Source organism: Xenopus laevis, chromosome 4L (assembly GCF_017654675.1).
Source record: "Xenopus laevis strain J_2021 chromosome 4L, Xenopus_laevis_v10.1, whole genome shotgun sequence".
In the NCBI taxonomy this organism is placed as follows: domain Eukaryota; kingdom Metazoa; phylum Chordata; class Amphibia; order Anura; family Pipidae; genus Xenopus; species Xenopus laevis.
In genome coordinates this window covers 139,205,286-139,220,718 of record NC_054377.1, presented here as the reverse complement: position 1 = coordinate 139,220,718, position 15,433 = coordinate 139,205,286, and the positions used below count along the sequence as shown (strand labels likewise).

The 15,433-nt window shown below is 42.2% G+C and overlaps 1 protein-coding gene across 2 annotated transcripts in view; it reads right to left on the bottom strand.

Annotated features, from left to right (window-relative positions):
- The window catches only part of plxnb1.L (plexin B1 L homeolog), a 148,249-nt gene that overhangs the window by 48,086 nt on the left and 84,730 nt on the right, over nucleotides 1–15,433 (bottom strand). For both annotated transcript variants that reach the window (XM_041590871.1, XM_018259137.2), the window contains 5 exons: nucleotides 9,642–10,776; nucleotides 6,438–6,620; nucleotides 2,191–2,319; nucleotides 944–1,044; nucleotides 628–760 (listed from right to left, as the gene is read on the bottom strand). In XM_041590871.1, the coding sequence (XP_041446805.1) occupies nucleotides 628–760; nucleotides 944–1,044; nucleotides 2,191–2,319; nucleotides 6,438–6,620; nucleotides 9,642–10,775 (1,680 nt within the window). In that variant the 5' untranslated portion in view covers nucleotide 10,776. The remainder of the gene's footprint in view (nucleotides 1–627; nucleotides 761–943; nucleotides 1,045–2,190; nucleotides 2,320–6,437; nucleotides 6,621–9,641; nucleotides 10,777–15,433) is intronic.

Below are 15,433 nucleotides of genomic sequence, written 5' to 3'. Positions count from 1 at the left end.
TATGTTATCTACTGTGTATCCAGTGCTTGAATAGCTGTCCCCATGGCTATACAGCAGCTTGTTTATATAAACTATAGTAGTACTAATCTGTTATCTACTGTGTGTCCTGTGCTTGAATGGCTGCCTCCATGGCTACACAGCAGCTTGTTTATATAAACTATAGCAGTACTTATATGTTATCTACAGTGTATCCTGTGCTTGAATGGCTACCCCCATGGCTACACAGCAGCTTGTTTATATAAACTATAGTAGTGTTTGTGAAGCAGACACAGAAATTGTGTGAACCAGAATACAGAATGGCTAATTCTAAGCAACTTTTCAACTGTCCTTCATTTTTTCCATTTTTTAAAGTTTTTGCATTATTTGCTTTCTTCTGAACAAGATAATGAATTCAATGTAATGAGCTCATCCCATATCCTTATGTGCTGCCTGTGCTCTCAAACGTGCGTTTATTAGTCTTAAGTAGAATAACCGTTATCGATGCAGACACTTCGCGCTAGATAGAAGGTGGAGCCAGAGGCTCAATTCCAAAGAGATCATTTGTATATCTAAATAGAGCGATACTATTGGTAGAACACATCGCACCCCACTTTAGGTCACACACACGCTGCTGGTATATTTACTCACATTTCTCTTTTCTTCTTTGCTGATATTTGCCGGACTCAGAGACTGGACTGTCAGACACTGCTGGTTCTGATCGTAGGCCCAGAGCCACTGGTTCTTCTGCCCTGAGCGCAGACACTCGTAGCTCCGGCTGCATCTTGGGGTAAATGGAAATCTTCAATGAAGTATGATAGAGACCTGATCTCTGAGACTGAGCTTTATATAAGCCTTCCCCTGAAGGAAGTTAGCCCCACCCCCTGCTGTTACAGCTCCTCAGGGGACGGGTTGTATCCCCCCTACCAACATGGTAAAATCCCTATAAAGCACGAGTGCTACTTACTTGCCATGAAGCACACACCAGCCACAGTAGGGATCCCCGGCAGACAGACACGAGTCGCAGTCTGTAAACGTGGAACATTCTGAAAGTGGCACTTTCATCACCTGCACAAAACAACCAAGGCCATTTCTACTACAGATATTTATTTATAACAACTGAGGCTGCTGTAGAATTTTCAACATGGTAGCTTCCGCTCAAATAGACATACAAACGTGCAGATAAGGAATAGTCAGTCCAAATGTCCATGTTGTGCTGTCTAACAGGACTATAAATCCTCCCTATAACTGGGAAGTACTTTCCCTTTATTCAAAAGAATTAAAGGGGAAGTAAAGTCTAAAATAGAATAAGGCTATAAATGCTGTATTTTGTATACTAAACATAAACTTACTGCACCACAAGCCTAATCAAACAAATGATTTATGCTTTCAAAGTTGGCTACAGGGGGTCACTATCTTGTAACTTTGCTAAACATCTTTGCAAGACCAAGACTGTGCACATGCTCAGTGAGGTCTGGGCTGCTTAGGGATCGTCATAAATTATCAAAACAGCACAAGTCAAATAATATCTGCCAGAAGCCGATACAACAAGACTGATTAATAATCAGAATATACAGACTGCACTGGGTTCTGTGGTGTCATGTAATCTAATGTGGAGTTTATAGTTTTTGTATTGTTTAATACAAACTTTCTCCAACTCTGCAGAACCAGTGGCTGCTTGAGTTTTACCTTACCCTTAGGGACCATCAGACAATTCCTATCCACAGCAGTAAATGAAGGGAGAATGTCACTGCATACAGTCAGGGTTCTTATAAAATGGTACACATTTTTTAATAAAAGTATATTGGAGATAGGTTTCTTTTTCATTAAAGAAAGTAAAAACTGGATTTTATTTTTTAGCATTTACATGCCATTTAAAGACCAAAATTAAAGGCCTATTAAATTATACAGTTAAGTATATTACTGTGTATAATTGTACCTATTTAATTCTTGAGTAAAATGTCTGTGAAAAAAAGATTTATTTATAATGAGTGGCAATGGCATCATTTTCTGATGATCTGGTCACTGTTTCATCAGAGGTTACCTCGTCAGTTCAATCATGGCTGCTCCCATGGATACTAAGAAATGGGAATATTCGGAGAAATAATTGTGCCTATGCAGAATAACTTGCGCCCATATGATTGATGGAATATTTAGAACTGAACTTAGAACCTAATTCCCAGTTTTCCTGCCCCTAAGGCTGATATTTCTTACCGTGGACTGAGTTAGGATATACAGGTATCTCTCCGCCTGGTCGAATAAAAGATCTGGCAAAACGGCTGAGTTTGATTTGGTGTCAACAGAGGAATAGTGCTCAGTGTTCTGATCTCCTCCCAGATACACCTGCAAATTGGAAACACAGTCTGGATTAATAACCGCAGAACAACAAGGACATCAGCCCGTTTGTAGTATTGTAATCCTATCGTTCGGCCAGATATCGATCGGGGAAGCCCGTCGGAAGGGCCCCATAGATGGGCCAATAAGCTGCCGACTCGGTCTGTCGGAAGCTTTTATAGGCCCATGTAAGGCCACTTCGCACTACACCCAGACTGCTGAGGTCTGTAGCTTAACAACTATATTAAAAACTGCTAAACCATTACAGGAACAATAAGCCATTGTATGCAGTTAATAGGGTCATTTTCTGGCCCAGTCTGATATCACTTGAGCCAGAATGATGTAACTGTAACACCCGTCGTTGAGTTAATAACCCCCAAATAATCAATTTTTTCCCATCCTATGGGCAGGGACCTATTCCTTATCCCTTAATGAAAGCGAGTAGTATTGACCTTGAGTAAGTCACATTCCACTCATGGGTGCCTGTAACTCAGTGAGAACAAATCTACATCTGACAGCTTTTCATCAAAAGGTTCCATTGCCTTTATTAAATGGAAAGTGCAGGATAAATATGCCTTTAAAGAGGTACTTCCACTAAAAGGTATTATTCATATACAGGGAAAGCATAAATCCAGCTGACTTCTCGTTTATATTCCTTGGTGATTTTGTGCATTGCATTTTCCATAAGCTGTTTTCCCATTTTCTGTCTGTCCCAGTCTCCTGTTTAAATCAGTAACAGGCATCTCCAGGCAGCCGTGTTGTAACTGATTCTCCCATCAGTTAGACTCTGGCTCAGATTCTGAGTGCCTGTCTAGAATTTCTGCCATAAAGCAGGTCAGCAATGCAGTTTTCACCCGAAAGAAGTACTAGTCAATTCCAAAAAATTGTCTTTAAAGGACCAGTAACATCATAAAATGAAATTGTTTTAAAGTAAAAAAATATAAAGCAGTGTTGCCCTGCACTGGTAAAACTGGTGTGTTTGCTTCAGAAACACTACTATTGTTTATATAAATAAGCTGCTGTGTAGCAATGGAGTCAGCCATTCAAAGGAGAAAAGGCTCAGGTTACACAGCAGATAAACTCTGTAGAACATAATGGTGTTAACTGTTATCTACTATTTAACCTGTGCCATATAGACTTTTTTCAATTTCCGCCATTGCTACACAGCAGCTTGTTTATATAAACTATAGTAGTGTTTCTGAAGGAAACACATCAGTTTTACCAGTGCAGGGCGACAGTACATGATATTTTCATTACTTTAAAACACTTTCATTTTTTGCTGTTACTGTTCCTTTAAGAACTCAAACTATTTTCCCAAACTTTCTACTGCCATGGGGTTTTTTTTACATCTGTGTCTTTTCAAATAAAATAATTTCCCATTTCCCTTCTGAACTTCCTGAATAATCTCTCTCTACAAAGGATACAAGCTTTCTTTGAGGGTTAATTTGCCCTTGACCAGGACCTTCGGTTACATATTTTACCAGCAGATGGCGATGGAGGAAAGGCTTAGTGTCTGTGTGTGAGACAGACTGGCTTGTGTATGTAATGATTTCCCCAACAGGGAGCTTTAATGATGGACTGAAAAAATATGGTTATTGTACTAAGAGCTGCTGTCTGCTGTATGAGAGCCTTAAAGGTTGCCAGATATATTGCAATTTATTGCAAATAAGCACTCACCCCAAATCTATGGGCCCTCTTAGCACATAACAAAGTTACAGATATACAGAATTATTGAGGTAACAGTTACCCTGCTATAGTTCCAGGGGTACCCAGGGCACAATTAAACACTCGCCCCAAAACTCCCCCCTAACTGGCCTTCAGACTGAGCCCCCTTAGTTGGTAACAAGGTTACAGATATATAGAAACAGTGGGGTAACAGTCACCCTGCTATTGTTCCAGGGGTACCCAGGGCACAAATAAGCAGTCACCCCAAATCTCCCCCTAACTGGCCTTCAGACTGGGCCCTCTTAGCTCATAACAAGGTTACAGATATATAGAAACATTGGGGTAACAGTCTATAGTTCCAGGGGTACCCAGGGTACAAATAAACACTCACCCCAAATCCCCCCCTAACTGGCCTTCAGACGGGGTCCCCTTAACTCATAACAAAGTTACAGATATATAGAAACATTGGGGTAACAGTCACCCTGCTATAGTTCCAGGGGTACCCAGGGTACAAATAAGCAGTCACCCCAAATCTCCCTCTAACAGGCCTTCAGGTTGGGCCCCTTAGCTCATAACAAGGTTACAGATATATAGAAACATTGGGGTAACAGTCACCCTGCTATAGTTCCAGGGGTACCCAGGGCACAAGCACTCACCCCAAATCTCCACCTAACTGAAACTGAAGCATGCCTCTCCTCTGGGGGTGCAGGCTGCAGCAGCACAGCTGGGAATATTACATTTTTGCTTCCGATTACATTTTGACACTTCCATAAAACAACCCAACAAAAAAGAGCCAATAAGCTGCAACATTGGGCTGACCTTGCTATAATACAGATTTATGTACAGGCTTCATTCCAAACAGAGGGATAAAGAAGAACAGCACATAAATGGGATTGTACTTTCCCATATCATCTATTCACAGAGGGGCCTGAATTCTTTTAGGGGACAATCGTGTCACTGTACAAGGCACATTCCCACATGCTGCTGCCAACAGTGTTTAATTCATTTGAGGCAAAAAAGACATCATGGGCTTTCATTTATTTTTAATGCTTTAATTTGTTGTGAATGTTCTCTACAAGAGAGGAAACTGGTGCCCTTAGAATTTAACATTGGGGGCTACAGCACCAAATGGGTCAAAGTGCCAATCAGAATGAGCATACCATGAGATAAGCCTGCCTATTGGCCCATCCCTCTACCTCCCTGGTTACACCCCCAAGGTATCCATAATCAGAGGACTTCTTCCTTCCTTACAAGAGGGTGCTCTATTACCCCACTAAGGCAACTAAAGGCCAGCAGGGTCCCTACTTATATGGCAGCATTTATTATAATAAATGCAGAGTATAGGTGCAGATTACAGCAATGCACTTCTTGCACCTATGAATATGGGGACAAGGCACTAGGCATAGGTTGCAATTCATTGAGGTGCAAGGGAGCCCTACACTTCAGACCTGCCTCTGACAACGATTAAAGGTGCAGTTGTCCTTTTATGCTACATTTTTGCACTCCCAAACATCATCTATTTGCCCGTTTACTCCCCAGCATAAAATGATGTGCCCAAATTCTCACGTGTATATTCTGAACACTCTTTTCATTACACACAATTACGTTGGATTATGTTTGTTTTTATACAAGTCCTTTTGCCTTTATTGCATTCATTGCCCCTGCTCTGCCTTCCCTCACTCATTTCATGCACTTCTCACTGGGGCCCCAAAGCCATTAAATATCTCGTCAGCACAGAACAGGCAAGAGTTAATCTCAGCCATTGTGTCTGGGCGAATTAACACCAGGAATTTGCTTCACTACCAATCAGATGCCTGCGGCTACAGAGGACAAGACCAGATTGTACAATAAGCACACGGTTACTGGGCACTGCCAGCATCTTCCTGCTTCCGTAACTGGACTAGAATACTATGACTGGTGGCACGTACAGCCTGAAAAGCCCAAACATCCTCAGCTGGGCTATAGACTCAACATTATACACCCCCATAACTGTTATTTAGTACATACATCAGGAATGTCCAAAGTGTGTCCCTACAACATGCCACCCACACTAGCTGACTGCTCGGTCTTGTGCTGAAATCACTCAGTCCTGTGCTGACATCACTCAGTCCTGTGATGACATCACTCAGCCCTGTGCTGACATCACTCAGCCCTGTGCTGACATTACTCAGCCTTGTGCTGACATCACTCAGTCCTGTGCTGACATCACTCAGCCCTGTGCTGACATCACTCAGCCCTGTGCTGACATCACTCAGCCTTGTGCTGACATCACTCAGTCCAGTGCTGACATCACTCAGTCCAGTGCTGACATCACTCAGCCTTGTGCTGACATCACTCAGTCCTGTGCTGACATCACTCAGTCCTGTGCTGACATCACTTTGTAAAATAGATATTTATAGCTGCTGTGTCTTTATAGATATTCTTATGACTCTGGGTGCCTCCCTTCCCCCCAGCTTACCCACCTTGTTAAGGTGTCCTCTGCTGTCTCCAATGAAAGCGATAGTGTGTTCCCCCTCCACATGCACGGCAATGGCGGTGAAACGAGTGGCATCGCTCTCAAACAAAGGAGTGGCTTCCAGGGGGTCCTTGCTTGCCATTGGGCTGGGCGTATGATCTGAGCCGCATGGATAGGCATCGAGAGTATCCTGGAAAACACAGTTGCCAAAGTGCTTTGGGTGGGTTTTGGATATGATGTGATCAGTTGGGGCCCTCTAGCTGCTGATAAAGCCTGTTACAGTGACGTATATACAGCTGTCCGAAGGCCTGTGCATGGACCTTTCCATATTCAATATCTGATCAATTATTGGTCACTTACCGATTGGGCTGATGGCTGCTGCTTAGGTAGCTTGATAAAGGACCGATGGAGGTCTGAAACATTGCTGAGTATCTGGGTCAGAGCCCATGTTCCAAAATCGAAGATTTAAATCGAAGATTCTTGCTGCTGGTGCTGTAATTATACTGGTCTCTAAGTGATCCAAGCAAGCAGAACCGCCTGATTTGGCCCATCCCACAGCAAAGATCCGCTATTATTTGGCCAATCCAACAGCAAAGATCTGCTATTATGTTAACTTTACCAAGCGAGGTCCCCTCGTCCCCAAGCCCGACTAGGGGTTCCACAGACCTCTCTGCATGAAATCCCCTTTATAAGATAATCCAACCCATGAACATCAGATAATTGGCCCACTACTTGGATGAAGGCAGGGGGTGCGCATCTCACAAATCACGCTTATTCTGTTACTAGAACAACAGAAGAATAATCCCACTCAACCATATAAAAACCAGTAAATGGATTTGAAGCATGTTAAGTTCTGAGACGTGCCAAATGTATGATTAAATATTGATGCGCATTACACAATCCTTTCTCAGTGCCGCGGCCGGCACAAGCTAATAAAATCTTAATCACGCACAATAAAAAGAGTTTGGTTCAAGGGAGATGAAGCAGAAATCTACTCATTAGGAAAACCCTGGTTTTCCGGATAACTTTCTTTCCATAATTTGGATCTCCATACCTTAAAGGGATACTGTCATGGGAAAAAAATTTTTTTTCAAAATGAATCAGTTAATAGTGCTGCTCCAGCAGAATTCTGCACTGAAATCCATTTCTCAAAAGAGCAAACAGATTTTTTTATATTCAATTTTGAAATCTGACATGGGGCTAGACATTTTGTCAATTTCCCAGCTGCCCCATGTCATGTGACTTGTGCCTGCACTTCAGGAGAGAAATGCTTTCTGGCAGGCTGCTGTTTTTCCTTCTCAATGTAACTGAATGTGTCTCAGTGAGACATGGGTTTTTACTATTGAGTGTTGTTCTTAGATCTACTGGGCAGCTCTTATCTTGTGTTAGGGAGCTGTTATCTGGTTACCTTCCCATTGTACTTTTGTTTGGCTGCTGGGGGGGAAAGGGAGGTGGTGATAATCACTCCAACTTGCAGTACAGCAGTAAAGAGTGATTGAAGTTTATCAGAGCACGAGCCACATGACATGGGGCAGCTGGGAAATTGACAAAATGTCTAGCCCCATGTCAGATTTCAAAATTGAATATAAAAAAATCTGTTTGCTCTTTTGAGAAATGGATTTCAGTGCAGAATTCTGCTGGAGCAGCACTATTAACTGATTCATTTTGAAAAAAAATTTTTTTCCCGTGACAGTATCCCTTTAAGTCTATTAGAAAATCATTTAAACATTAAATAAACCCAATAGGCTGGTTTTGTTTCTAATAAGGATTAGTTGTATCTTAGTTGGGATCAAGTACAGGGTACAGGTATAGGATAAGTTATACACAAACCCACTATCCAGAAAGATCTGAATTAAGAAAAGGCCATCTCTCATAGACTCCATTAAATTCAATTAATTCAAATTTGTAAAAATTTTTTTTTTTTCTCTGTAATAATAAAACAGTAGCTTGTACTTGATCCCAACTAATGGTGGCCATACATGGATAGATCCGCTCGTTTGGCGATGTCGCTAAACGAGCGGATCTCCCTCCGATATGCCCACCTTGAGGTGGGCAATATCGGGCTGATCCGATCGTGGGCCCTAGGGCCCAACGATCGGATCCTAGCGTTCACAAACGGGCGGTCGGATCGCGGGACCGCATCAACGAACAGATGCGGCCCCCATACACGGGCCAATAAACTGCCGTCTCGGTCTGTGGGCAGCTTTTATCGGCCCATGTATGGCCACCGTAAAATATAATTAATCCTTATTGGAAGCAAAACCTGCCTATTTGGTTTAGTTAATGTTAGATGATCTTCTAGTTGATTTAAGTTATGAAGATCCAAATTACAGAAAGATCCATTCTCCAGAAAACCCCAGGCCCGAGCATTCTGGATAATGGGTCCCATATGTACAAAAATACATCCTTTGTTTCACTGTTAAATGTATTGATAAAAATGCAATGCAACTGGGATGGTTTACAGATAAGGAATATACTGTCTCCATTCTCTCTCTTGAGATGATTTCCCTTTTTCTGTGTAATAACAAAACAGTAGCTTGTACTTGATCCCAACTAAGATATAATTAATCTTAGTTGGGTTTAAAGAAAAAGGAAATAATTTTTAAAAATTTGGATTATTTGGATAAAATGGAGTATTCCTGTAATTCAGAGCTTTCTGGAGAATAGGTTTCCGTATAATGGATCCCATACCTGCATGTTACTTTAAGGGCAATGGCACAAAAGGAAATTTGTCCATATTCACCAGACCATAGGGGGTAACATAATAAACATAACATAATAAATGTCTAGTAACCCATAGCAACCATTCAGCAGGTAGCATTTACTGGTCAGCGACAATTAACATTGGACTCACTGCTATGGGTCACAAGATGCAGGCAAACTTGAAAAAAAAATATTAAATAATCCTGTTAGGTCTTTTAACCAAAACAAATGATTTTTCCTTAAAATTTTAAAAGGGCTGATAAATTATATGCAGAATTGGCTGTTGGAAGATGACCACACCGGGCACTGCACTGGCTCCATAGATTATCCAATTGTTGGGAGGCAAATGATGGGATGGACAATCAGGCAAAGATCTGCTTGTTTGGTCAAACAGGTGGATCTCTTTCTGCACGACCATTTTTGTTGTAAATGCACTGTAACTTTCTGCATTGGTACTACATAAAAATATTATTCTAATAATTAGGGGAAAATAAAGTCCTGTACTTACAGACGGCAACTGGACACAGTTGGATTTCACGTCGTATTCAATGTACGCCACCTCTCGCCCGTCCTCGGCTTTGCCGTCCTTGGTGTAGCAGGTGTCCCTTGTCTGATTAATTAAACGATCTATAAGATCCATAGAGTATAAGCACAAGCCAGACTCCTCGCCCACCTTTCCGGATGCCGCCTGCCACTGGGAGAATGCGGCAAACAAGACATCCCCTTCGGTGTTCAAGACGCCCTTGGCCAACCTCTCCCCAGGCTGAGTGACATAGGCTGCCTGAAGAAGGTTGTAACTTTTTTCCTTAGTTCGGCAACTCAGAGGCAGTTCCACGTAGGAATAATAGTGGGAGTCGTTGGGGCAGATGCGAGAAATGTAGGTTTTGTATTCTCTGGACTGTGATTTAAGATCCCTGCGATAGAACAGGAAGTAAACATTGGACCCGTGGGTGAAGGCCTTAATGAAATGGTGGTTGTACTCCGAGAGCCGCCCTACCACTGCCAATTTGGCTGTATCTTCGTAGGAGAAGACTGAATGGGACTCCATTTCACTTACACCGCCCACCTCCAAGTTCCGAGTGGTAATTGGAGGGATGCCACCAGCTCCCTTACTTGTGTAGCCCCGACCCACAAACAAAAGAGGGGATCCGTCTTTAGAAAGTGCAACCAGGCCAACCGTGGTAACGTTGGGGTCATTTGCAGCAACGTATTGTGTGTCTACTGGTCTCTCTGGCCTGAAGAGAACCATTTGTAGGGACCCCAGACGCCTTGATTCGCAGATTCCTTGGTAGACACTGCCACAAACTATAAGTTCCTTTTTGCTGGGGACCACAAGCAGGAGTTTGTTATGATTGTTTGTGTTCTGTGCTTGGGGGCAGTCCGTGGACACAGGGGGTAAACATTCCTTGCTGTCCCAAACCGGCCCAGTCCTGACCATCATTTCCACAGATAAATCCTCAGTCAGCTGGTAAAGGGAGTTTGTAGCCCCGATGTACAAGGTGCCTGTGTTGGCATCCAGGGTGAGGTGGTTGAATGCCGTGTTGTTCTGTACAAAAGCCACGTACGGGATGGTCCCAGAGATTGGTGCCCAGAGGAAACAAAAGGCGGCAAGAAGCAGCGTTCCTGGAGGCATGGTGATCATTCTGCAATTCCAGAAAGAAAAAAGGAAATAAGTTCAGCTTTTGGCATTTTAAAGAAATTAAAAAATACAATGAATAAAATTGTAATTCACTAAAAGGATGCACAAATCATCTTCATCACCCTTATCATGTGCATAATAAATAAATATTTAAATACTCAAGATTTTATTTAGGTAGTGGTTCTCAAACTCCTGAGCTTGATAGCAATGGCTGCCAGTGTGTTGGTTGGGCTTACTAGGGCCCACTAGAAAACTTCAAATCCAAGGCCCACTGTCATGACTACTGTCTGTAGATTGTGCTAAATAGTATAGTTTTTTAAGGCCTATGGCGATAAAAATAGAGTACTGATGGGACCCACCAGGAGATCCAGGAGTATCTTGGAAAGTCAGTCCAACTCTGCTGGCAAAGGGGCTCAGCCAGAATGCTGATTAGGGTAAGAATGTGTATTTTGTTTTCAAAATAAACCTGAAAGCCTAGCTTGGAGATTATTTAAGGTGAGTTTTGTGGTGAAAACATATCTGCAATCTTAAATATTATTGGAACAATGGCCAATTGACAGATACACCAATGCTCTCTGTGTTATGAGCTAAGGAAGGCCTTGACCAAAAGTTGGACCTCCAGGAGGAGATTGATGGAGGTCTTTGGTCAAGTATCCAGTAGGGTTGCTGAAGGTCACCTGCTACTTACAGCAATGGGAAACACTGTGAAAAGTATCAATCAAGGTTTTCCAAGAACAATTAAGCAACCTCCTGACTTTTTTCACCACCATTAGCAGAAAGTGGCCTCCACATACCCTCCAGTATTCTGTAGAGAATACTTTCATCAAGTAAATATCAACAATCCATACAAGTTATAATGGTAGATATTATTAAGGCAAAACATGGATCTAAATACAGCAAATATTTCCATGGGAGGAGGAGTGGGTGCTACCCCGTCCCCGAACCAGCCTGGCCCCATAGCTGTCCAAAGCAAAACTGCTACTTACCAAACTATGAAACATCTGCTGATTTTATTTATGACACTTTGGAAACATTTCATGCCTCTTACTATGGTTATCATTATATATGCATAGAGCCCTAAAGAGCTTTGCAGCCAGGAGAGCGGAACACAATGTACCAAGAATGCACAGCTGAAACATTTCAATGAAATTCTTTAATAAATATTTTTTCTTCTAGTGGGAGAAAGAGAAAAGGGCGAGGAAGTGCTAACGAGGCAACAGCTCGGCACAGTGTTCTGCAGAGTCAGCTAAATAAAACTCATTAACACGGGAGCTGGTTCTGGCAACGTGCGAGGGCACTGGGAAGTCACACAGAGACCGCAGGAGACAGTAAATGAACCAACGGAACTCTCTGCTCCAGATACAGATTCATCTTCCCTTTCATAAAGATGTCAATAGATTTGATATTTCCTCTGGCGTTTCTGATGGCTCGTGGTATTCTTTATCAAGGCACTACGCTATAACAGCCAGAATTGTGAACAATATCACATCAGTTGTGCAGAGAGTACAGATGGTCTCCCATCATGTGGGAGATCAGGAGGGCTGGTTTTAGGGTGACACTGTATTTAAAAGGTTTTCCCAAATTCACCAGCGATGGTCCACCAAAGCTAGATCAGCACCCTTCTGCCCACACACAAAACCCTACAGTTCCAGACACCCACTGGCTCATAGTAGTTATAGGGCACCCCGTTAGTGCCCTAACCCCTGGGTTTTTTACTTAAATCCGAATATATCTCATTATTTTATTATAAAAAAGCTCGACCAAACTCCCATGCCCGATTTTCCTAATTTATACTAAAATAACTTGAATAAATCGGATCGGCAAAACACCCAATAAAATTGGGCAAAAACTCAAATCATATGATTTTTTTCAGACTCCCCCCCGGATCTCTTTTTTGGATTTTTGCCAAAAACCCGGATTTATTAGATTATCTGGCAATACCCATCGCAGACCACAATATCTTCCAACTGGGATAGGGACATTTCCCATTAACTTAAGCTCCCCATAGACGCGACGATTCTTCTTGCCGAACGACCGATTTTAGGGAAGCCCGACCAATCCTTCGAAATTATCGTGCGGTTAGTGGGATTCGAACGATCGTACATCTTACGATTTTTCGGCCGACATCTGTCGGGAAATTGATCGGCCAGGTCAAAAAATCTTTGTCGGTCCCAGTGCAATCTATCTATGTTTGCAGGGCCAAGCAGGCAGCTCCCCTTTGTTTTCCTGGCAAATTGGTCTTTTTAGTTTATGGTCAATTCGTACGATCGTTCCGAGAAAATCGTGGTCTCACGATCAGGATCTGATCTTTTCAAATCTCAACATCTATGGCCAGCTTTATAAATGATCTCCACAGATCTGAGGTGGCTGATTTTTGGATTCGGGACTTTTGCGGCATCGGGGTATAAAAATCTTGAAGAAATTGAGGTTTTTTTCCCCCAAAAATTTTTTTTCCCCAAAATGCCCGACCAAATAAATTCAAGATTAGTAAATAGCCCTCAAAGTCTGTATACACATACATTTGTTTTGTATCAGGCCAATCATGTTAGTTCTACACCAAGCTGGCAGTCTAGCAGCTTGATATTCCCTCTACCTACAGGGCAGAGGGGTCATGAAGGTAAAAAGAATGAAAGGACGAAAGTGAAGGAAAACGCAGAAGAAGAAGAGAAAGGATGACAGTGGAACACAGAGAAATGAGAATGAAACTGATACAAAATGGAATCAAAAATGAGAAGTGGAGACAGAAAATATAATATAATATTTATAAATATTTATAAAGGGCTGACAATGGAGCACCAAAAAGAGGAACAAGAAGGTAGTGGAGTAGAAAGAAAAGAAGTAGAGTGTCAGTGGAGCAGAAGGATGAGCATTGGAAGGCAGTGGAGCAGAAAGTGGAGAGGACTAAGTGGAGAGGACAGAAGACAGGTAGAATGGCAGTAAAACAGATAGAAACAAACAGGGTGGCAATGGAGCAGAAAGGAGTGAGAGAAAAGAGCCAAAAAAGAGGTGTCTTAGGAGGAAGTCAAATACAAGAGTCCTCTGCACTCAACCCATTATCAATATATTTAAGACAGCGACATTTTGTGCATACTGCTACTAAAAAATGCATTTTTTAGTAGCAGTATGCACAAAATGTCGCTGTCTTAAATATATTGATAATGGGTTGAGTGCAGAGGACTCTTGTATTTGTCTATATGTATTTTGTGGTCACAGCCTCATTGCACCCCCGCCTAATGGTTTTTAAAAAATAGTGGTGAGCACAACTTTCCCTTGTGTGTCTTAGGAGGAAGACATAGAATAGGAGTAATATAGACAGAAGGAGAGAGAAAATGGCAGTGAAAAATAATGGGTGTATTACACAGTGGAGAAGAAGGAAAAGCAAAAGAATAGCAACTGAACAAAAGTGAGAGAGATATGGGAGAAACAAATGGCAGTACAAGAGAAGCAAGAGCGACCAGCAGAATAAGAAAGGGAAATTAGCACTGGGGCAGAGAACCCCATTCTGGTAAGAGAGAGAGAAAGTGGTTGGGAGAGAGGGAAAAACAAGCGTGATGGAAGAGAAATAAAGAGAAATAAATAATGTCAGGGAGGCATACAATCAAACCCTTGTTTTCCTGTCATTTATCAGGCCTGCATACACTTCTGTTCTACACAAATGGGACTATCAGCAAGGGGTTCACATCTCAAATATTAGCAGAAGATAATTTTAGCCCCTCCTGTGCAGCCCACTGCTAAATGCCCTTTAGAACCCCAGCAGAAATTTCATTCTTGCGCCTAATTCCTGGTATCCAACCTGGCTAATGATCCTTAGCCCATCTGCTAGCATTTCCCCCATAATATATTGGTTGCACGTGGGCTCTGTGCACACTCAGGAGCCTCTCAAATGAGCCTGTGAATGAGGAAAGACGAAAGCCTAAATAATAGCCCCCCTGGCCAATCATGGTTTCTAACCACAGCTCATTAGTCTGCCCATTATTTGGGATCCGTAATGTGTGGCTGATCCCATCGTTCATGGCTGTAGAAAGTAACAAAGATGGATAGGGGTTGGCCGTGCACGCTTACACCTCCTTAATGGCCTTCTAAATGCATTAAACTAATTGTTGCTCGTACACTTAGCTTGTTATGCCACATCACATTTTCTACTTAAAGGAAACCTTCATTCCGCTCTTATAATCCTATTTACCATTAAACACAAGCTTTAATAATGTAACACACTATTCTGTCCCAGGGCCAGATTGCATCAAATTCTTATGCATCAATCCCTGCGTTACTGCTTCATTTACTCCGGGCTCATTCTACTTTAACACAAATCTCTAACGGCCGGTTCATACCGGCAACTTCCGTGCATCTCAACCACTGCTTTAGCTGCCTTGCAATAGTCCCTTTATATTCTTCAGGGATCTAAATGCAGGGGAGCAGTAAAAAAAACTGGTTGCTATTGGCTACTAGACCAACAAAAATGTGCATGTGTTAAAGCAACCCAATAGTTAATTAACCAACTTCTTTAGGTTGCATAGGTCAGCAAATGTATCCACCAATATGCAACTGGAGAGGAAACAACATAGATACAATCTGGTTCAGAAAGGGCACAGCTTGGGGAATCTGATGGATTAGCAAAGTGCTGCTTTAGCATTTGAAGAAACACAAGTCATGTGATATGG